Source organism: Anolis carolinensis, chromosome 5, assembly GCF_035594765.1.
Source record: "Anolis carolinensis isolate JA03-04 chromosome 5, rAnoCar3.1.pri, whole genome shotgun sequence".
NCBI lineage: Eukaryota > Metazoa > Chordata > Lepidosauria > Squamata > Dactyloidae > Anolis > Anolis carolinensis.
The window spans coordinates 96,795,118-96,820,882 of NC_085845.1; the positions used below are offsets into that span (position 1 = coordinate 96,795,118).

The following is a 25,765-nucleotide window of genomic DNA, read 5'->3' on the forward strand; positions in this document are numbered from 1 at the left end:
TTCTCAGAGGTTGTGAGGTATGGATAAACTAAGTAAGGAAAGAATATATATCTGTGGAGAGTCCAGGGTGTGGCAAGAGACCTTTATCACTGGGAAGCCAATATTAATGTTTCAGTTAATCAGCCTAATTAGCATTAGAAAGGTTTTGTCTCTTGCCTGGGGCATCCTTTGTTCAGTCATTAGCTGCCCTCTGCCCTCAGAGTGTTGGTTCCCATCTACTGTTTTGATTTTAGAGTTTTTTAATACTGGTAGCCAGATTTTGTTCATTTTCATGGTTTCTTCCTTTCTGTTGAACCAACACTCTGAGGGTAGAGGACAGCTAGTAAGTAAGCAAGTAGAAGTTTATTTGTATACTGCCCTCTCTCCCGAAAGGGACTCAGGGCGGTTTCCAATATAAAATCAGCATAAAACATTGTATAATAAAACACTGAAAACACTATAAAACGCTATAAGAATTAAAAACAAAAACAAAACATAACAATTGACTAAACAATCACATAAACAAAAGTAATGTAATCACTCAAATATCATATGAATCTGAAAAGAAAAAAGACCACTGGGATGGAGGAGAGGATGGCCTGGAGGGACCACTAGAACTAAAATACAAGGTTATATTCTAAAATGCTTTGGGGCAGAGGAATAAAGTGCAGTGTTTCAAGTCAAAGAGATGGCCTGTGCAACTACTATAGCTATGGGCTCGGTTATCCAAAGGCGCAGCGGAAGAGCCAGCTAATGACTGAACAAAGGATGCCCCCAGGCAAGAGACAAAACCTTTCCAATGCTAATTAGGGTGATTAACTGAAACATTAATACTGGCTTCCCAGTGACAAAGGACTCTTGCCACACCCTGTACTCTCCACAGATATATATTCTTTCCTTTCCTTACTTAGTTTATCCATACCTCACAACCTCTGAGGATGCCTGCCATAGATGTGGGCGAAACGTCAGGAGAGAATACTTCTGGAACATGGCCACACAGCCCGAAAGACATACAACAACCCAAATACAAAATATGTTGTTGAAGGCTTTCATGGCCGGGTTCACAGGGTTGTTGTATGTTTTCCGGGCTGTATGGCCATGTTCCAGAAGTATTCTCTCCTGACAATACAAAATATCATCCCACAGTCAATACTATCACAAAATAAATGTTATGATTGAGCCTCATGGCTCTGCTACTGGCAGGCGTGGGCGTAAGACTCCTCGAGAGTCAGATACTCTCGAGGAGCGAGAAAGAAAGAGGCTGCGAGATATCTTTGCAGAACCATCTGACGAAGAGTCTTTTGAGGGGTTTACGGAGAGAATGGAGGAAGAGCTGGCTAGCTCGGAAGAAGATGAAATGGATTGGACTCGGGTAAGGGAGGAATTGGGTGCCACTGGCAATAATGGGATGGAAGATGATTGGGGACCTTCAGGACTAGACCCATGGACGAGCTGGAGGGATGGGACGGGATCCACAGCTGGGGATGCTGTGGGGCGTAGTCAGAGGTGTTCCAGCTCTGATGAGGAAAGTGATGAGGAAACGCCCGGGTTAAGGAGGGCAGCTGATAGTGATGAGGATTTGTAACTGGCATAAAATGGGGCTTGGGAGCAATTGCAAATTGCGTTGGGCAAGGTAATCTGGACAAACGCTTGGGATCTGTGTGGGACGTTTTCCTGAAGACGGGTGTGTTTCGTGTGCTGATTACGTAAGTTGTTTTGGAATTTGGGTTCAGACGGCGGGAGAAATTGTGTGGGCTTTTGTTTGTGCAAACCTCTGCTTAATCTCAATAGCTTTGACCTTCCGTCGTCTTCTTGACGGACGCCATCTGCTTCTCTGGATTTACGGACTGAACTGACTACGGGCTTGGATTCTCCTTCTGGACTTGGGAAACTGCAAACGTCTGCTTCTGCCTATCGACCTTCGGAAAGAACTGGGACTACTCTACTGCTTCAATCCTCGACTGATGTGTTTGTATTGGAAGTTTGCCTGCTGTGTGTAGGAGTGACTTCTAAGTTACTCAAAACATAGCATTGGCAGCAGAGAGTCATCTGCTGCCAATTAGTTACATTCTTTTGAACTCTTTGTTTCCCAGCTTCTGTTTAGTTTGTTCCCAAGCTGAAGCAAGCTGTTTTGATTTTACCCGGATTAAACTCCGGTTTAATCTGGTTTATCTTTTGAACGTTTTTCTTGCCCCTTTTTGCTTTTTGAGGCTAATGTTGCCTGGCCCTTGTATTTTACGGGCATTTTGAGTTCTGTAAATCCAATAAACTCTGTTATCTTTGATCTTGTGGCGTTCTGTCCTTGACAGATTGCCCAACGCCCATAAACAGTTTTACTGCAGTAATAAATCTCGTCAAGAAGACGATGGATGAGTTAAAGGCTAGATTTGAGCAATTACAAATGGCTTTTAACGCCACTCAAGCAGCTCATTCTGTTAAAGGACATGTTTTGACCCCTGAACGCTTTGACGGATCCAGGTGCAAACTGCCAACTTTTTTGGCACAAGTTGAGCTTTATTTTTCCCAGCTCAGTGCTCAAGCTTACCCTACGGACACTAGCAAGGTGGCTTTTATTTTGAGTTTGTTGACTGGTCCTGCAGGACAATGGGCCACCAATTTGATTTTGGGAAATGACCCAGTCAAGGACAATTTGAATAATTTTAAGAAGCTTCTAACTGACACTTTTGGGGATCCCCTCCGTACGGAGAATGCTGGGTGGGCTCTGTATCGGCTGAAACAGGGAAAGGGGACTGTTTTGGATTACTTAAATAAGTTTAATTTGTATCGCCACCAGCTGGACTGGGGGGAAAATGCATTCATGCTTTTGTTTACTGCCGGTTTAAGTGATTATCTCCAGGACGAATTGGCACGCTTGGAGCCGGCTGAAAATTGGGATGCCTTAGTAGCTAAAGTGCTGCGTTTGGACGCCAGGTTTGAGTCCCGTAAGCACTCGAAAGCAATGTGTGCGCCACCTATGCATGTAACCAAGGCACCTGTGGTAATGGGGGAAGAGCCTATGGAGCTTGGGGTCTTTAAAAAGCTGTCTACAGAGGAAAAGAACCGTAGGAGGCAGCTGGGGTTGTGTTTGTACTGTGGGAATGCTGGGCATTTTGCCAAAAACTGTAATGTGAAACCTTCCCAGCTTTCGGGAAAAGGCCAGCCCTAGTGCGGCGTGAGTCCAACGCATTAGGGCTATTAAAGCAGTCAACTGAAGGGAGGAAGCATGTTTTCGTACCCATTACATTATCTGTTGGGGGAAAGGAACTTGTTTCTACTTTGGCACTGCTGGACTCAGGGGCTACGGTCTCTTATGTGGATATTGAGTTTGCTAGGAAGCATGGCATTCCTATAGTGCGCAAGGCATGCGACGTGTGGGTGGAAGGAGCGGATGGGAGACTGCTGGAGACTGGGGTGGTTAACCATGAGACCTCAGCAGTAATGTGGGAAGTGCAGGGAGTAACGGGAACGTTTGTGTGGGATATCACGAGCCTGCCCAGATACGATGTGATCTTGGGGATGGATTGGCTAGCTGTAGTAAATCCACAAGTAGACTGGGTGACGCGTAAGCTAACCTTAAAGAGGCAGGAATGTTGTACTCTAAACACTACTCAGCCTGATATGGAGGGAGTGCCTGCTGAGTATGGGGAGTTCTCTGATGTATTCTGTAAAAAGGAAGCGGACAAGTTACCGCCGCACAGGCCGTATGATTGCGCCATTAAACTAGCGGAAGGTGCGAGATTGCCAGCAGGAAGGCTATACGCCTTGACTGTACCGGAAAGGCAAGCTTTACGTGAGTTCTTAGATGAGAATTTAGCCAAGGGGTTTATTCGCCCATCTAGCTCTCCAACTGCGGCGCCGGTATTCTTTGTTGCCAAAAAGACTGGGGACCTCAGGTTGGTTTGCGACTATCGGATCCTTAATAAATACACCATTCGGGATAGGTACCCGCTACCTTTAATATCGGAACTGCTATCAAGGGTGCAAGGGGCTAAGGTCTTTACCAAGCTTGACCTGCGGGGGGCGTATAACTTAATCAGAATACGGGAAGGTGATGAATGGAAGACGGCATTTAACACGTGTTTCGGATGCCACGAGTTCCGAGTCATGCCTTTCGGACTTTGCAATGCGCCTGCGGTCTTCCAGAGGTTCATAAACGATGTGTTTAGGGACCTAATTGACCAATTTGTGGTGATCTATTTGGATGATATCTTGATTTTTTCTAAGGACGAGAAAGAACATCGTCAGCATGTCAAGCAGGTTCTGCACCGTCTGCGGGCTAATGGGCTCTTCGCCAAGGCTTCCAAGTGCGTCTTTCATGTGCCTGAAGTGGAGTTCCTAGGTCATGTAGTGTCAGGTAGGGAACTTAAAATGGACCCACATAAGGTTGACGCCGTCAACTCATGGCAGGAGCTCAAGCCTAAGAAGGATGTGCAAAGGTTCTTAGGGTTCGCTAACTACTACCGGGAGTTTATCCCAAATTTTGCCAAGCTCACGGTGCCTTTGACGCAGCTCCTGCGTAAAAAACAGCCATTTGTGTGGGGGCGGGAAGCTCACGATGCGTTCTTGCAATTGAAGTCTAGCTTTCAGTCAGACAACATACTAACACATCCTGATGTTGACAAACCGTTCGTGGTAGAAGCGGACGCTTCTAGTTACGCGTTGGGGGCTGTATTGTCTCAAAGAGATTCCTCAGGGACCTTGCGTCCCTGTGGATTTTACTCGCGGCAACTAACACCATTTGAGCAGAACTATACCATATGGGAGAAGGAGTTGTTGGCGATTAAGGTGGCGTTTGAGGTGTGGCGGCACTGGCTAGAAGGGGCGCGGCACCAAATCGTGGTCCGGTCTGATCACAAGAATTTGGAGCACTTGCAAACAGCTAAAAAGTTAAACCAGCGTCAAATCCGATGGGCTTTGTTTTTCTCCAGGTTTAACTTCAAGGTGCAATTCGTGGAAGGGAAGGCTAACTTGCGGGCCGATGCCTTGTCCCGCAAGCCGGAGTTTAAGACCAATGAGGTAGTATGTCAGACCATCTTGCCTACTGCCTCTCTGTGTGTTGTAGACAATGAGCTTGGGTTACATGATCAGATCATTGAGGCTCAGAGAGAAGATGTGTGGACTCAGGAACAACTCATGCTGTTGTCAGCAGGTAACCGTACAATACTGCCTCACCTGCAAGATCAAAACGGAGTGTTGGTACGCAGGGGGCAGGTCTATGTACCAGTGGGGGCCCTCAGGTTGGAGGTGATTAGAGCCCACCATGACGAACCCATGGCTGGGCACTTTGGCAGATTCAAGACCGTGCAGCTCATCACCAGGAGCTACTGGTGGCCGAAGATGCGGCAAGACATTCTGCGTTTTAGTGACAGCTGTGCTGTTTGCCAGCAGAGTAAGACGCCTGTTGGGCGCCCTAGAGGGTTGTTGTCGTCTCTACCTGTTCCTGAGAGGCCATGGCAAATCATTTCCATGGATTTCATTTCGGATTTGCCTAAGTCTGGGGGTTATACTTGTATTTGGGTGGTGGTGGATTTATTTAGCAAACTGGCTCACTTTATTCCTTGTTCGACCATTCCGGCGGCCCCTACGTTGGCGTTATTGTTTACTAAGCACATCTATCGCTTGCACGGAGCTCCTGAGGTGATTATTTCGGATAGGGCTCCACAATTTGTGTCACGCTTTTGGAAACACTTCCATGAGTGCTTAGGTACTAAGTTAAACGTCTCTTCAGCGTTTCATCCTCAAACGGATGGCCAGTCGGAACGGGTTAATGGGCTCTTAGAGCAATATTTACGTTGTTTTTGTTTAGATCAACCCACTGCTTGGGTGAAATGGTTACCGGTGGCGGAGTTCGCTTACAACAATGCGGTGCACACGTCTAGTCAGCATACGCCGTTTGAACTGACTTATGGTTTTCACCCACGGGGAGGTGTGGCGCCGTCGACCAATGTGGTCTCCTCTGACCCTGTGTACCGCTCCTCAGAAATGGCTGCGCTGCATGATGTTGCCCGACACTTACTGTTGGAAGCCAAGGCAACACAAAAGACTCAGGCCGACCGCCGCAGGCAGGCAGGGGAGGAGTTGGAAGAAGGGGATTTGGTGTGGTTGTCTTCCAAGTATATTAAACAGGCTGGGGGAAAGTTTGCGCCTCGGTATTTGGGTCCCTTTCCTATCGTTAAAAAGATTTCTTCCGTTGCGTTTCGTTTGCGTCTACCGTCTAGTTTAAAGGTCCATCCAGTGTTCCATCGTTCGCTATTGAAATTGGATACCTCCAGTCGTCGTGGTGCTATAGCAGAGGATATCACTGCCACCTCTCCGCCTTCGGGGGAGGAGGCCTTTGTGAGAGGGGATAGTGTTATGATTGAGCCTCATGGCTCTGCTACTGGCAGGCGTGGGCGTAAGACTCCTCGAGAGTCAGATACTCTCGAGGAGCGAGAAAGAAAGAGGCTGCGAGATATCTTTGCAGAACCATCTGACGAAGAGTCTTTTGAGGGGTTTACGGAGAGAATGGAGGAAGAGCTGGCTAGCTCGGAAGAAGATGAAATGGATTGGACTCGGGTAAGGGAGGAATTGGGTGCCACTGGCAATAATGGGATGGAAGATGATTGGGGACCTTCAGGACTAGACCCATGGACAAGCTGGAGGGATGGGACGGGATCCACAGCTGGGGATGCTGTGGGGCGTAGTCAGAGGTGTTCCAGCTCTGATGAGGAAAGTGATGAGGAAACGCCCGGGTTAAGGAGGGCAGCTGATAGTGATGAGGATTTGTAACTGGCATAAAATGGGGCTTGGGAGCAATTGCAAATTGCGTTGGGCAAGGTAATCTGGACAAACGCTTGGGATCTGTGTGGGACGTTTTCCTGAAGACGGGTGTGTTTAGTGTGCTGATTACGTAAGTTGTTTTGGAATTTGGGTTCAGACGGCGGGAGAAATTGTGTGGGCTTTTGTTTGTGCAAACCTCTGCTTAATCTCAATAGCTTTGACCTTCCGTCGTCTTCTTGACGGACGCCATCTGCTTCTCTGGATTTACGGACTGAACTGACTACGGGCTTGGATTCTCCTTCTGGACTTGGGAAACTGCAAACGTCTGCTTCTGCCTATCGACCTTCGGAAAGAACTGGGACTACTCTACTGCTTCAATCCTCGACTGATGTGTTTGTATTGGAAGTTTGCCTGCTGTGTGTAGGAGTGACTTCTAAGTTACTCAAAACATAGCATTGGCAGCAGAGAGGCATCTGCTGCCAATTAGTTACATTCTTTTGAACTCTTTGTTTCCCAGCTTCTGTTTAGTTTGTTCCCAAGCTGAAGCAAGCTGTTTTGATTTTACCCGGATTAAACTCCGGTTTAATTTGGTTTATCTTTTGAACGTTTTTCTTGCCCCTTTTTGCTTTTTGAGGCTAATGTTGCCTGGCCCTTGTATTTTACGGGCATTTTGAGTTCTGTAAATCCAATAAACTCTGTTATCTTTGATCTTGTGGCGTTCTGTCCTTGACAATAAATTAAATATTAAATATTGTAATCAATTGTTAGGTATCAAAATTAAGTTATCACCTGAATGGATATATCAAATATTCATAGAATATTGGCAGACACTTTGGAACTATACGAAGTGAGCAGCTGACTTCAAGATTTACAGAGAATGCATATTTTTAGTTTTTGCTGTTTTGCTGCTTAATGAAGTTGTGTGTATGTTTCTGCTCAAATAAACCCAACAGCTGTTCAGACAATGCACGCCAGTTTGATTTCCTTTACAAAAAAGGATTCAGATCCCAGACTCACTATCTGTTCAGAAGCAAGTTTGAGAACCCAGTTCAGTGTCTGCTGACACCATTAAAAGCCAAGGAGGTATCTGGGGTTGAATCAGTGGCGGGAATAGGGATTATAGGTATTTCCAGAGACTGTTTCCACTTTATCCACATATTGTCATAGTTGGTCCTGAAAAGGTCCATTGGTTTGTTAGTTTGTTAGTTTGCATGCTGCAAGTCACTTCTGGTGTGAGAGAATCAGCCGTCTACAAAGAAGGCCAACAACTTAATCAAGAATTAGCTTCCTAAGATCTACAGAGATACTCACAGAAACACTTCAACAAGCGAGAGTCCAAAAGTGGCAGGCCAAAACCCGAAACCTCAACCATCATCTGAATTTGGATGAGAAACTCCCTCCTGGGCACACAGAAGGCTGGGCAACTTGGAAGGCGCTAAACAGACTGTGTTGTGGCACCACGAGATGCAGAGCTAATCATAAGACATGGGGCTACAAACTGGAGTCTGCGATATACAAGTGTGGAGAAGAGCAAACCACAAACCACTTACTACAATGCGGCCTGAGCCCTGCCACATGCACAATGGAGGACCTTCTTGACCAGAGACACCCCAAGTGGACAGCTTTTGATCAAAGGAAATCTAGCATAATGCCAAGTTTTTCTATGCATTACAACTGTATTCTCAATTCGCTTCTGACATGATGAATAAAATCCACATATTTCTTATTGTGTGTCTCCAAGCTGTTTCTGACTTAAGGCAACCCTAAGGCAACCCCATCATAGGATATTCTTGGCAAGGTTTGTTTAGAGGAGTTTGCTTTTGTCCAAGGTAGTTTTTTATGACCAAGTGGGGATTCAGCTCCTTGTCTCTTTGTATTCTAGTTAAACACTCAATCGACTACATCACACTGACTCTCATATTTATGTATATTTGGGTATTTGACTTGAAAATCTGCCTTTTTATGGCAACCCTGGAAGCATACACATCTCAGAATCCATAGGCCCATGAGAAAGTGCAGTGGAAGGAAAGTTACATCCTTCTTTTGTCCTGCCAATTCTCCTTTTTCAAATTCTTTCACCACCAGTTTTGGTTATTAACAGAAAACGGAGAAATGAAACTGTTTTTTTAACTTGTTGCCTCGGAGTTGTTCATAGTAATATCTTACTTGTCTAGACCAAACCAGTGAGACTGTTCTTATCCTGTTCATGACTGTTGTAAATTATACTCTTATTTATTTATGTATTACTTTTAGCTTTGTAATAATTGGAATCTTCTAATTGTCTCTTACACTTCCCCATAATTCATCTAAAACTTGATTTCTAATTTACAGCGCACTTCAAATGGACTGAAGACAGAAAATGGAGTAGAGTTCATTACCAAGGACAGGTACAAAAGGTTATATTGTACTTGAAGTGCGATTGACACAGCCAATGAAATTATATTGTTCTTTATTTAATTTTTCACTTCAGAGAGGATAGAAACCTATTTGGTTACTTGCTTTGGTAAATCATATCTAGCTCTTTATTCAATGACTTTGGAAATAAAAGTCAACTCAGCAAGTTCTTAATTCATATAAAGTGGTTCTGGTGACTGACCTGAGCAGCAAGCATGTACTCAGCTATGTGTCTGGCATTGTTTAAAATAAATACATGATGTTACACCCCAAGGATACAGGAGCACCCAGAAAACCAGACAGGAGCCAGTATCACACGCAAGCATTTTATTAAGGAATATATATATATATATATATATATATATATATATATATATATACAGTTATCGTAAAAAGTCAGTATAAGAAATAGTCTTTCATGTAGAGTCTGTACCAGTTCAAAATAAGTTCAGCAATGTCCCAATTGTAATCCACAAGTGAAACTCGCTAGTTCCACCAAGAAATCAAAGTTAGTCCATACACCAGGAAACAGGAACAAGACGCTGCAAATCTGCAAACTGTAATCCACTCGGAGAGTCCTGTTTCAGGAACAGGAATAACAAGGTAAACGAGGCAAGGTCTACCCAAGACTCACTGGCGCAGCGCGGCTCGTCTGGAAAGTCTTGACTCAGGAAAGGAAAGCAAGGTAAACAAGGCAAGGTCTACTTGGAAGTCACGGGCGTGGCGCGGTTTGCCTGGAACTGGAAACCCATCACGGATACAAGGCTGGGGAAGCAAGGCTAGGAGCTGGATACTGGAACCTCTTCCGAGGAAAGTAAAGTTGACACCGCAAAGAGAAACACAAAGAGGAACACCTTTATGGAAATCCAAAGGTTGCAAGATTAAGGGAGTACAGGACCCACAAAACTTCACATGGGAAAGTTAGTCATTATCAAGACTTACTTCTTCGCACACCTTCTCTCCTGCTCCTATCTCTTGTAAAAGCCTCCCTCTGAATAAAAGGCTCATCTTTGCACAAATCAACGCCATCTGGTGTAGGCAAGATTGGCGAGGCCTCAGAATGCTCTCCAATTAGCGGATCCTCTGGCGCAACAACATCTGGCAGCTGCAAGGCCAAGGGGCCTCGTACTGGGTCTGGAATGTCTCCTAGATCTGTAGCATAACCTGTTTCCAAATCCATCTCCTGAACTGTAGGCCGTGATGGCTGAGCTATAACACATGAACACTTTGGTTCATGCACTAAAGTCCACAAACAACTGCCACAAACTCACCATGTGAAACAGGTTATATGTGTACACATGCATATTGGCCATAGATGATTTACATATATCACTGAATACTAAGAATTGTCCATGCCATGTCATTATTTTTCCAGTTTCTCTGTATGCTTGTGAAAATAAAAAATTGTTAAGGAGAAAGTCAACTCATTAGAAATGTGATACTGGGGAAGAGTTTTGCGGATACCATAGACTGTTAAAAAGACTAAGCAAATTAGACCTGACATCTCCCTAGAAGCCGAAATGGTTAAACCGAGGGTGTCTTTCTTTGGAAATAGCATGATAAGACATAAATCACTATAATGTTTGGTAAAGTAGAAGCCAATAGGAAAAGAGGAAGACACCATCAGAAGTTGTTAGACTCAATCATGGAAGCCATGGCCTGAGTTCACAAGGCAGGGACTTGGGGTCTCTCATTGGTAGGGTTACTATATGTTAAAGCCAACTTGATAACAACAGCAATTTATATTTTAGAACTGGAGAATTGTTTAGACTGGAAATGAGCTTGTAGATCTCTTGCTGGGCTGTATTGTTTCAGTTTCTGAGGTAGAGTGAGACATATTTCTTTATCACATTACCTCATTATAAAAACAAAAAAAATCATGCAAATTAAAGTCAGAAGAACTCTAACACGCTCTCTACATGGCACTGAAGTAATTTTTGAACAGAGAAACTGCCTTTGATTTATTGATAATATGACGATCTCCATTGTGGCTGTTGCCATATAGTGAGATGACTGTACATAGTGCTGCTTCACATGGATTGAATGGTTTTTCTCTTTGAGATAGACAGGAAACATAATATGGAAAACAGAACTAATCCAGATGACTCACAATATGATCTGGATGACTCACAACACACTGTTTAGTGGCTGCAATGTGGATGCTAACCAAAATCTACTGTCATGTATTTTGTTGTTGTTATATGCCTTGATGTTTTCAATTTATGGCAATGCAAAGGTGATCCTATTTTGGGGTTTTCTTGGCAAGATTTGTTCAGAGGGATTTTGCCTTTCTCTGAGGCGATATGCTTTTTGGATGAAGGAATAGAAGAGCTCTTGGGGTGAGATGTCCAAATGGTTCTCTTTTCCCAAGCTACAAATCCCATGATTCCATAGGACACAGTTAAAGTGGAATTATAACATTACATTTCTGTAGTTTTAAAAGCCCCTTAAATATAAATGATCCTTGGGGTGAATAAAGCTATCATTCTTGATCTCCAGACTATAGTTAGGTCTAATAGCTCATCTATACTGAACACTTGTCAGTATGAAACTGGTTTGGGAGAAACCAGTTTAGTTGCACATAACTAGATAAGCCCCAGATTTGAGGCTTAACATGGATTTTCTGCTGAATTTGTTTGATGCACTTTCCTGGCTCTCATTGTGCTCCTGTGTGGTTTTGTGGCTTCAAATTAGATTCTGTAACATTATCTCTGGGGCAAAGAACCAAGAAAGGATGAATTCACACATAAGAAATAGGGGAAAGGCAAATAGCCTCCAACACTGCCTCATCGTAGAACATGTTATTGGGTCTACAAAACTATAAATATAGTTGATACTGTACATTGTGTATCAAACTTCAGGCAAGAAGAAAGGGGCCCTGAACTGGCAAGCTTGACTTACAGCAAAAGGAATTGGCATTATATATAATTTAGCTAGGAGCAAGGGACTCTTTCTTCCAAGCAACCATGCAAAATAAAATAAAATAAAATAAAATAAAATTGGGCCATGTACATATTTATACCCAGAACTCAGCTATTTGGTGTAACATGAGGGGTTAAATCTCATTGGTAATCCTTACTAGAGTAGAGCCATTGAATCAGTTGCATTTACCAATGTGTTAACATTCAAATCTTTATTGATCTACTCTCATGGGAACTAAGGCTGCATCTGCACTGTACAATGAATGCACTTTGACTCCACTTTAACTGTTGTGGTTCAATGCTATGGAATCATGGGAAAAGATTGTTTAGTGAGATACCAGAAGTCTTGGGGAAAGAAGTATAAAGACCTACTAAAACTACAACTCACAGCATTGACCATTGACTGTTAAAGTGGTGTCACACTGCACAAATTCTGCAGTGTAGATGCAGCCTTCATAACAGGAGTCCAGCCAGTTATTGTGGATAGCAATTAAAACCAGAGTTGTCCAGCAAATATTGCAAATTTTCCAAATTCTGGTACCAACATACTTTATCAGAAGCTTTATTTTTGGATATGAATAAATTCCACTGACTTTTCTTTTCGTTTTCTTTTTAACCTTTAGGGAATGTGAAGAAAACTCTTCAAGTAAGTTGCAGAATTTAGGCATTGTTTCAGTGTTTCTACATTACGCCTCTCCTTTCATTAGCTATGTGATTATGGACAACCAATTAGTTCCCTGCAGACAACTGTGTCTCATATAGTTAATAGAAAACAATTTTCTTGCATAAAAATAATTGTAATTTTAGTTTAATCAAACCTCCTTCTATTTATATCTTTACCAAACACGAATGCATGCACAAACCACAAACACCTATTTAGTAATATCAAACACACATAAGGGTTAAAACAGGACTTCCAGGGAAGACATGGAGCAATGAGGAGTGTTTCATTGAGCTAACTGAACACTGGGACGTCCCTGGGGGTTTATCAACTGTATGGAGTTGAAAAATACTTTTTCAGAAAAAAAAAATGACAAATGAAACTCAATGATATACTTCTTAAAATACTTCATTTACACAAGGCTGAAGAAACAAAAATATGTCCTTAAATCTGCTGCAAATTCACCAACTTTATTGAGAAAAATATCTCTGAGAGGTAAACTACATTTTCCCCTCCATTGGAAATGGTAGAGATTGCAAAATCTAATTAGAGAAACTGGTTCTTCAAGAATTTTCTAAGTCTGCATGATGAAACTATTTGGTGAGATCAACTACAAAGGGCGAAAGTAAATTAATTTGTTAAAGATTATGCTATAAAAACAATTGGAATTAAAATTGTTTAACATACCTAAGAACTAGATAGCCATAACATCTTGGTACCACATGGAGCTTCTGGACTGAGTCCAAACAACACGTAAGACAAAAAGTGACCACAGAGATGGACCATATAGATAAAACCATAGAGAAAAGCATAGAGAAAATATAGAGCTTGAGAAACAGTTTGAAATACAGAAATACAGCAGTGTATTAAAAATGAAAGTGGCCAAAGGAGGCACTACAATAAATCTTTAAAAATCAGATATCTAGTTTGATTGCAGAAATGACTACAAGTTCAATAAGACCAAGATTCAAAGATCAGGAAGACCAGAAAGAAGCTTCTGGGGAAGGATCTCTTCCACAAGAAGAACATCTAATTGGGGAAATCTTTACCCAATTAAGAACCATTATTGATGGAATGAAACATTTGGAGGCCAGGATTGGCAAGAGAATTACACAGGCTGAAGATTATTCACAGAAAGGGCAACAAGATAAGAAGAATAACAGAGTATAACAGATGGCAGGCATTTTGAAGTAGCAAAAACAGCAAAAAGAGAAAATAAAGATAACTGAAGAAGCACAAAAAAGATGCCAAATAGATTTCCAAAGAGATTCAACCCAGCTGCAAAGATTAGCTTATGCGCAAAGAGAAAACTCTTTGAGCTTGAGAGTAATACAGAAACTTGATATGGCAATAACAGAAGTTGTGGCTGGAATCCTTGGTAGACCAAAGCAAGTGGTCGAGGCTCAAATTGACAGAACCTTTAGGGTCCAATCTCAACATGCAATGAGGAATAAACTTCGAAGACGTGTGATTGTGTTGTTTACAAGAAAGTATGAGACAAAGTCTTGCAAGCCCATGCTAAAGATCCGATTGAAATAGGAAATACCAGGAGAGCAGTATTAAGAGAACTTCATCTCCAGAAGCAACTCCGGTAGCTCCTGACACATAAACAAAAATCTCAGAAAATAAAGAAAGGAAGTGATTACTTCTTGCTGGCAAATCAACGTAAGAAGAAAGGTTACAGATTCAGATGGGAAAGCCCAGAAGGACTGATGATATTTTTTTCAATGATAAAGAATTGGATGATTGAATGGTTAACGTCAGCCATGGATTTATTTCTATGAGAGGCTTGGAAAAGACCTAGATCCAGAGGAAATATCAGAAGACAAATGAGAAAAAGAACATATGGGAGGGCAGGAAGAGATGGCAACCTCAGTAGGTCCTGGATAAAAAGATGTTCAACTACAGTGACAGGTCACTCCACATGAAGAAGAAGAAATAGAATATCATCTCTCAAGAATGAGAACCCCGAGAATACTTTCTTTTTATATATAAATGCACGGGATTTGCCAAAAAGAAGAGGAAAGGTTTTTATTGCTTGCAATTACCAGAAACAAAAAAATCCCACTCAACATTTATGGATTACAGAAATGATGGATCTGACAGAAATGGACAAATTGATCAGGTTTATATAATCACCAGGTCCTCCCAAACTAGAAGAACAAATGTAATACTGTAATCATTATGATGTCGAGCTAGAATTTGGAGGGTCGCTCTCAATAGGAGAGAGACCGCAGACCCAACAAAGAAAGGTTCGTTACCCTGGCGAGAAAAGAAAGCCTTTAGATAAAGGATTCCCCTTGAATTTCCCAAATAAATCTCACCAGAAAATTGAAGAAAATGCCACCAAGTTGTTTATTGTGATCCAGCTGGAAAGGATGTCAAACCACGATCATTCGTCAAGCAGACATACCATACAACACTTCACAATACATTATATAGCCAAAAATCAGGGCAGTCAGATTTGAATTTCCCGCCTACCCCCCCCCCCCCCGCTGGCTCCACGCTGATTGGCCGTCGTCATCAGCTGAAAAGGAGGCGTGGGTGCCTCAACCAATCAGAAAGCCAGCGTCGCTTCAGCCTTTTCGCCAATCAGGAGAGAGGAGGCGGTCCGAGCGGGAGACAAAGAACCGGGGATGGTCTTTGAGTGGATTAAAAGTGACTCAATGAGTGTCCAACAACCTTATTATAAATCATCTTTTTGTGCAAAAAGGGGGGTCTCTGTTTGGCACCAATTAGAGATAGATAAATTGACTAGACTTATACAATTGCCAGATTCCTCCAAATCTGAAGATGAATGGCAGCCTCTTATTGATTAGTTCAAAGAAGAAAAGAAAATTAAAATATTGGTTTTTTTTATAGCACCAAGGGAAAATTAGTTATGTAGGAATAACAAGAAAGAAAAAGTAGAGAAGTCAGCAACAAGAATAGCAGGATTCCCAATGGTATCGAAGGGATCCTGGAAAGTTAATCTACCAGAGATAAGTTTTTATGACAAGAAGAATAGATTTTTGGATTATGAGGGACTCAGTTTCCGAAGCACATGGAAACAGAGCCCAGAATGCATGGGATGACATCTTAAAGCTGGGAATGCTCAGATGTGCTTCACCATTGTCTTCTTCTGCATATAGTCTACATCACTGGTATTCCTGATTGGTTTCCCTTCCAGGTACTAACCAGACCTGATCTTGCCTAACTTCCAAGATATATATTTTAAGCATCCATCATGACCTCAGGACTTGTGTGGATTACAGATGAAAGTACATTCACCTTAATGCCTAAAAAATTTGAATAATTCAATAAATTACAAAGCTAATTTTGCACATTTTCATGATAACTGAAATTAGGTATCCAGTCCACCTTATTTTGCCTAATGGTAAGACCAGCTCAAATGCGTGACTTTCTCTTTTCCATTTCTGAGCTTTTCTATCTCCTTTGTTTCAAAACACTCTTTAACCACTTTTCTATCCTTCTGTTTTAGATTTAAGAAGAAGTGTTATTATTATTTTCTCTTTTATTTTTTAACATCATAGATATCTTTTTAGTATTAGACAGCAATGGAAGAAGAGGAAAATGTAAGATGTTAAAAATGCCCCCGTTCCATATCCACTCTTGTACCTCTCCCCATTCCTCATATATTTGCAATTAAAATTATATGGAAAAAAGGTTAAAAGTGGTAAGTCACTCACTATTTTATTCCGTACTACATCAACATCAAAAGGTTTTTAGAAGGAAAGACCATTTCAACGTGGGGGTTTCAAATTTGACTATTATAAATTTTAATTTTCACCACTCGTTTAACTTCCTTCTGTGAAAAAAAAAAAGGTCATGATGAAGAAAAAAAAAGAACTACAGTTCACAATTGCTGGTGGCTTGTGAACAGGTTGTGAAACAGTGAGCTTTTTGCTTTTGCTTTTTGGTGTATTTCTTTGCCAAGTACTTTGCATTTTTATATTGCCATTTGTTCAGATTTTTTTTCTTTTTTATATAAATATAGACATTTTAGCTTTGTTTTTGGTTTTTGGTTTTCTCTCTCTCCCTTTTTGATCCTTTTTAAATCTCAGTTTTTCCACTTTCTATACAATCAAATGTTCTCACTCTTTCAATGTTAATTTACTCTATCTTATAAGGTAAAACTTCAATAAAAATATATATTAAAAAAAACAATTCAAAAAGCCCACACAAAAAGAGGAATTATTCAGTCCCAGCTGAAGGAATTATTTACTTTTGAGACCTATTTCCTTAAATGTCAACTATGGCCACTGGCCCCCTCCCCTCCCAGCCCCACCGTTCCACCTCCAAAACTTATACTAAATGCCTCCGACTCAAAGCACAAAGTTTATCTGGAGCTCCTGAAGTGTTAAAATGATACCAGGCACTCTGAAAGGAGAATTCCTCCCTCCCCTCGCCAAAGCTCCTGGTGCATCATTTGACACAGCAGAAGCTCCAAAGAAGCTTTAAGCCTCAGTCTTGAGGCATTTAACATACATTTTTGTTGGTGTATTTTTTTGTTAGAGGGAAATGTTAGATCAATTGTTTGCTGTTTGGATTGTGCATCTGTGTGTTCTGGCAAGCTTTCCAGCAGCAGACAAGTTAATTACCAGCCAGTCCTGATTAACTGCCTGCAGGGCCAATAGGTCAAGTCTTCCGGTTTCAACAGCGTGGACGGAACATTCGTCATGAACAGTGGGATGTTGGGTGTTGCCAGTGTGTGCTGATAGCTGGTGGCGAAGAGAGAGGACATGCTTTACCCTTGCGGGGAAGCATGAGTCCAGAGAGCAATGGTGTTTGTTATTGTAGCTGTAAATACTTGTAAATAAATAAAGCCTTAGAACCACTGAGATCAGCAGAATTACAACTGAGGTGTCGTTTGTCGGTGCTGCTTTCGCTGGATGCTTAAGCGGTCTGACTGGAGAGGAAAAGGTGAGAGGAAAAGGTTTATGTCTCACCAATAAATCAGGGTGTTTCAAGTGCCGATTAAAACCCCCCTGACAATTTTGGGGTGGAAAAGGCCGCTACCATCCCTCCTCCCCATCTGCCTGAGCCAACATATATGGGACTGCACCTGGGGATGGCACATGGAGATCCTAAGAGACAGGGCCGTAGCCAGAAAAAAAATTCGGGAGGGGTTTTAAAAATTTCGGGGAGGGGGGGGTGTTTAACCCCTAGCACACACCCCTCCCCGCTACAAACCTGTCAATATCTGCTTGAGATAGTGCCTGGAGGGACTCTTAATGTTTTGTGTCTCATAGACTTAGCATGGGGATTTGGTTAACCAGTTAAAATTCATGAGTAAACCAGGTTTTTTTTATAACCTGAAAAATTTCGGGGGGGGGGGGTTGAACCCCTAACCCCCCCCCCCTCGCTACAGGCCTGCTAAGAGACACTATTCTAAGATGTTAAAGTGTAAACTGAATAGGCAAGTGAGTTTAGGCAAGTCACACTCTCTTGGCCTCAGAAGTAGGCAAAAGCAACCCATTTTGAACAAGAAAATCCCATCCTAGGTTTCCCTTAGAACTGCCATATGTTGGAAATTAAAAGGCACAAGCCAACACATAGATTACTTTTTGAGTTTCTGGAAAATTGCTCTACAGATACTTTATTTGGCTGTATGTGCAGTGCTATGTCAGTAGTTTTCAAACTAGGTTGGAGGAATACAGTGCTTCAGGCTTTTGTTTTGAGTCCCATGAGTTAGAGTATCGGGAGTTCCTCATTAAGAATGCATTTCAGTAGCTGATTAATTTTTAATTGATTAATTTAATCATTTTATTATCAGCTTGATGTTGCACTAAGAAGAGTTGTTGTTGACGACATGTATTTACTCTTGCAGAACAACGCTTTCAGTAGGGGTGATGTTTAGACTACATAAACACAAAAGACAAATATCTGTCCAAAGGAGCCCACAGTCTAGATTTCTACAGTACATAATGAGTATGGAAGGAAAAGAGAAAAACAAAACAAAACAAAGATAGTTATTCATAGAGGGAGGTGAGCAATGCATAGTATTATTCCACAAGCCCAGAGATGAGCCATATGGCCAAAACTTGCAAAACAACAGCAGCAGCAACAACAACATATTTGGGCCTGCCAATTCCCAGAATCTTTCAGCCAGTATTCTTTGCTTATATGATGAATACTCCAACACTGTTTGTGTTGTTAATGAATTAGAATATGAATAAATAAGACTTGCATTGTAATATGTCATGTAAAAGCATTCTCCACAAACACTGATAAGCATTTACCACTTTGTTGTAGAAGCTGAGATTTTTGATGACTTATTGAAAAATGCCCCAGAGAAACTGGATGCTGTAAAAGAGGTAATGTAAGCACCCTATTATTTTTATGTTACTTTATTGTATGCGTATATCATGAGTCTGTGACTCTATGTATACAACCAAGAAGCACACTAATTTCATGTTGTTTTTTATTCATTTAGGTACTTCTGAAATTTGTCAACAAGCATGTTGAGAAATTAGGTTTAACTGTAAAAGATATTAATGCACAGGTAAAATCCTTTGCTATGTCTAATTAATCTGGTTTGTGGTCTTGTTCACCCTAACAACTAATGATGCTTTGTGGTGTCCCTTCCTAATAACAATCATTGTGCTTAATTTTAATGTTTTTAATTATTTTTATGCTGTTTTTAACCTATTGTTTGAATGGGATGATTTTGACTGTGTTTTAAATTGTTATTGTTCTTAGCTTATTCTTTTTGAGAGCCTCCTTGGGACTTACTCTGAGAGAAAGGTGGCAAATAAATAAACAAACAAGCTGCATTGGACAAAGCACTATGCTGCTCTCTTTTTACAGTTGAGTTGAGGCAATGGTTTGATTAAAGACAGTGTAAGCAGAAAAGACTTATGATGTTCCTGAACTGTATAACTTCAGATGATGGAAGATATTGTATCCATATGTGTCTTCAAGTCAGCTGTCCATTTATGGTGACCCCATAAATTTAAGAGGGGTTTCTTAGGCAATGAAGATATAGTTTTGTCAGTTCCTCTGAAATACAGCTTGCAGTACCTGCAGTTCCTTGTCAGACTCTCATCCAAGTAAAATTCAAGGTTGACCCCGCTTAGCTTCTAAGATGAGATGGGATCTAGAGCCCTTGGCACCTTCTGCACTGCTATACAATGTAGTTGTATGAAATGAAATGTTTGGAAACATCTTTATGATGCATTTTTTATCCATTAGAATTAGGGTAAGCTGCCATTTTTTGTCAAGTATACATCTGGTAGTAAGGGATAAGTCAACCCAGGTTTTCAGGGTATATTTTTAGATGAAAACATATTGACTAATAGTCAAGTACAGTAGAATCTCACTTATCCAACATAAACGGGCTGGCAGAACATTGGATAAGCAAAAATGTTGGATAATGAGGAGGAATTAAGAAAAAGCCTATTAAATGTTAAATTACGTTATGATTTTACAAATCAAGCATGAAAACATCATGTTTTACAACAAATTGACAGAAAAAGCAGTTCTATACACAGTAACGTTATGTAGTAATTGCCGTATAAGAATTTAACACCAAGACATCGCAATGTATTGAAAACATTGACTACAAAAACATTGACAAAAAATATTAACTACAAATAAAGATGGAATTGCATAAAATAAACTTAGAGTAACAACATTGTCAGAAGTTAAATCCGTAAAAAGTTCAGTCCTTGCTGCCTAGAGAAACAACTGTGGATCCGGGCAGGAGGCATGTTTTGGATAATCCAGAACGTTGGATAAGTGAAGGTTGGATAAGCAAGACTCTACAGTATATACGGAATAGGCTCGTGATCTTTGTGGTGTCTTTTAGTTTGCAGATGGTGTTATTTTGATCTTGCTAATTGGGCAGCTCCAAGGCTATTTTCTGAACTTGGGAGAGTTCTTCCTGAATCCAACTTCTGTTTCCGAAAAGGTGTGTTATTCTTTTATGCTCAAGTGTGGCTTTAGCACTTTGTGCTAATTCTTAATCAAGGAATTTCTCCAGATTACCTATAAACCATTTGAGTGTCCTATCCAACACCAGTTGACCTTTTGCCGGTCAATAGATTTTACTGATCTTGTGTCCTTTGACCTCACTATGTCTTGAGTGCAAGACACATGCAGGACACAAATAACGAGCTCACAGGAAAATGATATGCTATACCTGCATTTCATTCTTTTGTGATCTCACCGTTTTCAGTCTTGACCCCGACTACATGTAAAATCTGTAATATTCAGTTAAATCAAATCAACACTGCGGATGATAAATTTCACAGCTATTAAGGTGCAATATGATTGTGTGGTTTTACGGTGACATTGCTGTTCTTGTTTGTGCCTTTAAGCCCTTTCAGACTTATGGTGACCCTAAAGTATATCTATCACATGTTTTTCCTGGGATTAAGAGTGTATGACTTGTCTGGGGTCCGCAGTGGGCTTGTACATGGCCACTGATGCCCTTCCAGATTTTGCTTTTAATTATATTGCTGTTCTAACAATAGAGGACTACCCTGAAAGAGCCTGTGTGTATTATGTTCTGGTCCTTCCAGACTGGTGGGATCTTTAACATCAGACATCGAAGCCCTGAGAGTTGGATAGTGTAGGAAGAAGCAAGAAGAAGCAAGTCATGGAGAAAGAAGGAAAAATGAAACAATAAAACAGCAGTATGTTACATGGAATTTCAATCCTCTTTCAGTCCACTCACTAGGAAGGTACAAAATATATTTACTTAGCACAGGGTAGTAAACCTTTGTCTCTCTAGCTCTTCTACACTCCGCAAAAATAAGCTAACATGGTCAGTTGGAAGAAATTTTGAGATATGTTGTCAAACATCTGAAGAACCAGTGTTCTTCTGTCCAGCTTTAGAAGATTCAAATGGCTTATTCACAGAGAAGTATACATGGTTGGAACTATTGTGTGTTCAGTCCTATTCATACCTCCGCCCCCCACCTCTGATGCCCATCAAAGCAAGCAGACTATGGAAAAATGTTTTAAAATGTTTAAAAGTTAGGGGGCATTGCAGGTGGTCCAACTAGGATTCCATAGGGATCCAATGTGCACCTTAAAAACTTTGACAGTCGCCCACCTATACTTTGTTCCTTAATAATTGTTGGCACATGTATCAGTGAGTTTACTCCCTCTTTTGAGAACTACAACCACATTTATTTTGTTATTTTTAGATGCACAATGTTAATCTTGCTGTAGAGTTGCTCATGGATGAAGGTCTTCTAGACACTCCTATCAACCTTGAAGGTCAGTCATTGTAGGCAAAGAACAATGTTGTAGGCCATGCCCAGATAGTTTATATTTGCTCAGAGTATGTTGTTCTAACCTTTGATGGGTTTAATATGTTGAAACTGTAAAACAGTGTTGATAAAAATGGAAGGCAAATCTGATTTTAAAATTGATGTCATACAGTAGGGTCTGGGTATCTGTTGGAGTTCAGTCCCAGAACCACCAGTGGGACTAAAATCTCTGATGCCTGGGTCCCATTACGTACAATGGCGTCAAATGGTATCCTTTGTATAAAATGGCAAAATCAAGTATATATATATATTTATACACACACACACACACACACACAGTAGAGTCTAACTTATCCAAGCTAAACGGGCCGGCAGAAGGTTGGATAAGCGGATATGTTGGATAATAAGGAGGGATTAAGGAAAACCTATTAAACATCAAATTAGGTTATGATTCTACAAATTAAGCACCAAAACATCATGTTATACAACAAATTTGACAGAAAAAGTAGTTCAATACGCAGTAATGCTATGTAGTAACTACTGTATTTACGAATTTAGCACCAAAATATCCCAATATATTGAAAATGCTGACTACAAAAGTGCGTTGGATAATCCAGAATGTTGGATAAGCGAGTGTTGGATAAATGAGACTCTACTGTGTGTGTGTGTGTGTGTGTGTGTGTGTGTGTGTGTGTGTGTGTGTATATATACACACACACATATATATATATATGTCATGACTGGTTTACATCTGTGGATGCAGAACTGGTGGATAACGGGGACCTACTGTACTTGTCAATAGTAGCAGAGATCCTACACTGGGAGATGTAGCTACATTTCTCGATGTCACCCCCTGAAAATTTGCTTTTTAAATCATACAAACTCCAACCTGGCAATTTCCAAATTGATGTAGAGCAAGGGGTGAGTGGTTATGTGTCCATCCTTCTTCCTATAGCTGCAACTGACTGTCACTGTGGTGCTAGTGTCGGCAGATCTGTCATTGCTTCTCCCTCACTCTTTGGCAACTTGGAAATGGCTGGGTTGCAGGACAGGGGACTACACAGGTAAATGGGCCATGGGAGACTTTTGGTAGAACAACAAATGTGAAAGTGAATTGTCATAGATCAGGTTTACAATTGCTGAACAGGAGAGCAGGCAATCTATTTTAAAGTGTTTACCAGAACATTAAAAAGATGAGAGCAGTTCATCTCTCTGTCTCTGCGATCCTGTACTTTCCTTACTGGGACTCATGGAGCCCCCAGATGGCGTAGTGGACTAAGTGACTTGAAGGTTGGGTTGCTGGCCTGAAAGCTGCCAGGTTTGAATCCCACCTGGGGAGAGTGTGGATGAGCTCCCTCTATCAGCTCCAGCTCCATGCGGGGACATGAGAGAAGCCTCCCAAAAGGATGGTCAAAACATCAAAACATCTGGGCGTCCCCTGGGCAACGTCCTTGCAGACGGCCAATTCTCTCACTCCAGAAGCAACTCCGGTTGCTCCTAACACGAAAAAAACCCCCAAAAAACTGGGACTCATTAGTGTGAGTTACCCTAAGATATGTGGATGATAATTCTATAAATAGATTTAGGGGTTACAAAATATACTTTAGAAACTTTAACAAAGAGTAATCTATACTGCCAAATAATGCAGTGTAATGGCACATGCATCCACACAACACACACAGGCTAATGTGACTTTACTCAGGGTAAGCCACTTAATGCAGCTGGATCCAGGCTAAAAAAAAACACTGAATTCTACAGCCAGGTGGAAAGAGTGCCCATGCCCAGCTTTGCCAAACTGGCTTTGGCATAGCTGGGTTATCAGGCTGGTGCTCAGCTATCAAGGCAGCTCAAGATACCTGTGTGGTCTCAGTGTAGCTCAGAAATCATGTCAGTTCTGAGCCACATTATGTGCCTGTATAGAAGAGCCCAAAGTCATGATTTTTATGTCACCATATCTTTGATCGCAGAATTCTTTATATGTACAGTGTTCCCTCACTTATTGCGGGGGTAAGGTTCCAGGACAATCCACAATAAGTGAAAATCCGTGAAGTAGAAACGCTATATTTATTTTAATATTTATACATTATTTTAGTAGTTATACACTATTTTAAGTCTTTATCAACCGATCGTGTGTTGATAAATCACCTTTTTCTCCTCCCGTTGCTGCTTGGGCTCCTTTTCCTTCCCTTTAGTTCTCCTTCCTCCCTTCCTTAGGCTGTAAATTGTAATTTTTTATGATTTATAATAGTTTTTTTAGAGTTTATTGAAAAACCGCAAAACAGCGAATCCACGAAAAGTGAACCATGAAGTAGCGAGGGAACACTGTATTGTATAATCTCTTATGTTTACTTTTGTGTTTTTAATGGAGCCCCCAATGGTGCAATGTGTTAAACCCTTGTGCCGGCAGGATTGCTGACTGACAGGCCAGCAGTTTGAATCTGGGGAGAGAGGGTGAACTCCCTCTGTCAGCTCCAGCTCCTCATGCGGGGATATGAGAGAAGTCTCCCACAAGGATGGTAAAACATCAAACATACAGGCTTCCCCTAGGCAACATCTTTGCCAGTTGTCTCACACCAGAAGTGACTTGCAGTTTTTCAAGTCACTCCTGACATGAGAAAAAAACTCATGTTTTAAAAGTTTTCATTCCATATCACTTTGATGTCAGTTCTTTCTATTCCCAAATACTACCTCTGGGATAATTGATTTGGAGTCCTCTTTCTAACCTGAGGAATACCAATCAAATCTGACAAAACAGTATTTCTTCTTCAACTTAGCTAGTGCTTAACTCATCTGTTTTGTGTTCCTTATGTCTTCCTAGATGTGGTGAACCAAGATACAAATGCCACATTGCTGCTCTTATACTGCTTGTTTTCCAAATTCAAGACCAAAGAAAAATAAAGAATGAAAATCAGAAGACTGATCTCAAACTCAGTTTTGCTACTGAATGGTCTGATTTTCAATGTCAACCTTTATTTGAATCTTTGCAGCTATACAAGCTTGATATCAATATATTATCTATGCACTGTGATGTAGATGTGTTTTGGGGTTAGAAGAAGAAACCTGGTGAATATTATGATTAACCAATAATGGTGAAATTTTAGTGGACTAAAAGGAAACCCCAAAATTACGTTTTTATGAGCTTTGAATCATGTGATGCTCCTTTTCTACCATTCAGTGAGGCCACAATTAGTAACTGTGAAAGTAAAAGTAAGTTACAACTGCAATGCAACTTTAGAGAAATATATTTAATACAGGCAACTAGTCAACTAATTTGTAACTGTTGACCTTAAAAGTCTGAGACCTACTAACATGTGCAGCAAATAAAACCAAGAATGAAAACAAACAAAACAAGTGTATTGTGATCATCTCCCTTTTTCTGAATGCCTTTGTGGTTTATTAAAGCATTGTCCTATATGCATTGGAGTAGTGTGAATATTTGTGTGATGAGCTAAGATGGCTGTAAAAAAAAGGAGCAAAGTCTTCTTGTTTTTAAAGAAATTTGGCGTCCTTAAGTCTGCATTTGACCTTTAATCACATTCACTGTCTGGGTATTAATGGAAAATCTAGGAACTTGAAGCCTTTTTGATTGCTGACATTTAGAGCCAAGGATTTGTTTTGTCTGGCTCTTCATCAGAACGTTGAAAAGAACTGCTCAGATGGCAGTATTGATTATGAAGAACCCAAAAGCAGGAGCCATATAAAAAGAGCATGGAAAATATCAAACAGAATAGCATTATTTATCATTATTTCTCAGTTCCAGGTTTGTCTTGAAAACAGCCATTTGAGTGGAATACCTCCCCCCCTTCATGAAACATTTAGATTGTCTGAAT

The 25,765-nt window shown here is 40.9% G+C and overlaps 2 protein-coding genes across 14 annotated transcripts in view; one reads left to right on the top strand and one right to left on the bottom strand.

The window, feature by feature from the left end:
* parvg (parvin gamma) overlaps positions 1-25,351 on the top strand; it is a 53,627-nt gene extending 28,276 nt beyond the window's left edge. For 10 of the 11 annotated variants that reach the window (XM_062981939.1, XM_062981941.1, XM_016993941.2 and 7 more), the window contains 8 exons: positions 9,070-9,125; positions 12,677-12,699; positions 18,970-19,031; positions 19,151-19,219; positions 20,525-20,626; positions 21,870-21,942; positions 22,891-22,999; positions 24,754-25,351. In XM_062981939.1, coding sequence (XP_062838009.1) covers positions 9,070-9,125; positions 12,677-12,699; positions 18,970-19,031; positions 19,151-19,219; positions 20,525-20,626; positions 21,870-21,942; positions 22,891-22,999; positions 24,754-24,985 — 726 coding nt within the window. In that variant the 3' untranslated portion in view covers positions 24,986-25,351. The remainder of the gene's footprint in view (positions 1-9,069; positions 9,126-12,676; positions 12,700-18,969; positions 19,032-19,150; positions 19,220-20,524; positions 20,627-21,869; positions 21,943-22,890; positions 23,000-24,753) is intronic. The other variant, XM_062981942.1, reaches the window with a different exon arrangement.
* Positions 1-25,765, bottom strand: part of shisal1 (shisa like 1) — a 267,217-nt gene that overhangs the window by 13,324 nt on the left and 228,128 nt on the right. The gene's annotated exons all lie outside the window — the stretch shown is intronic.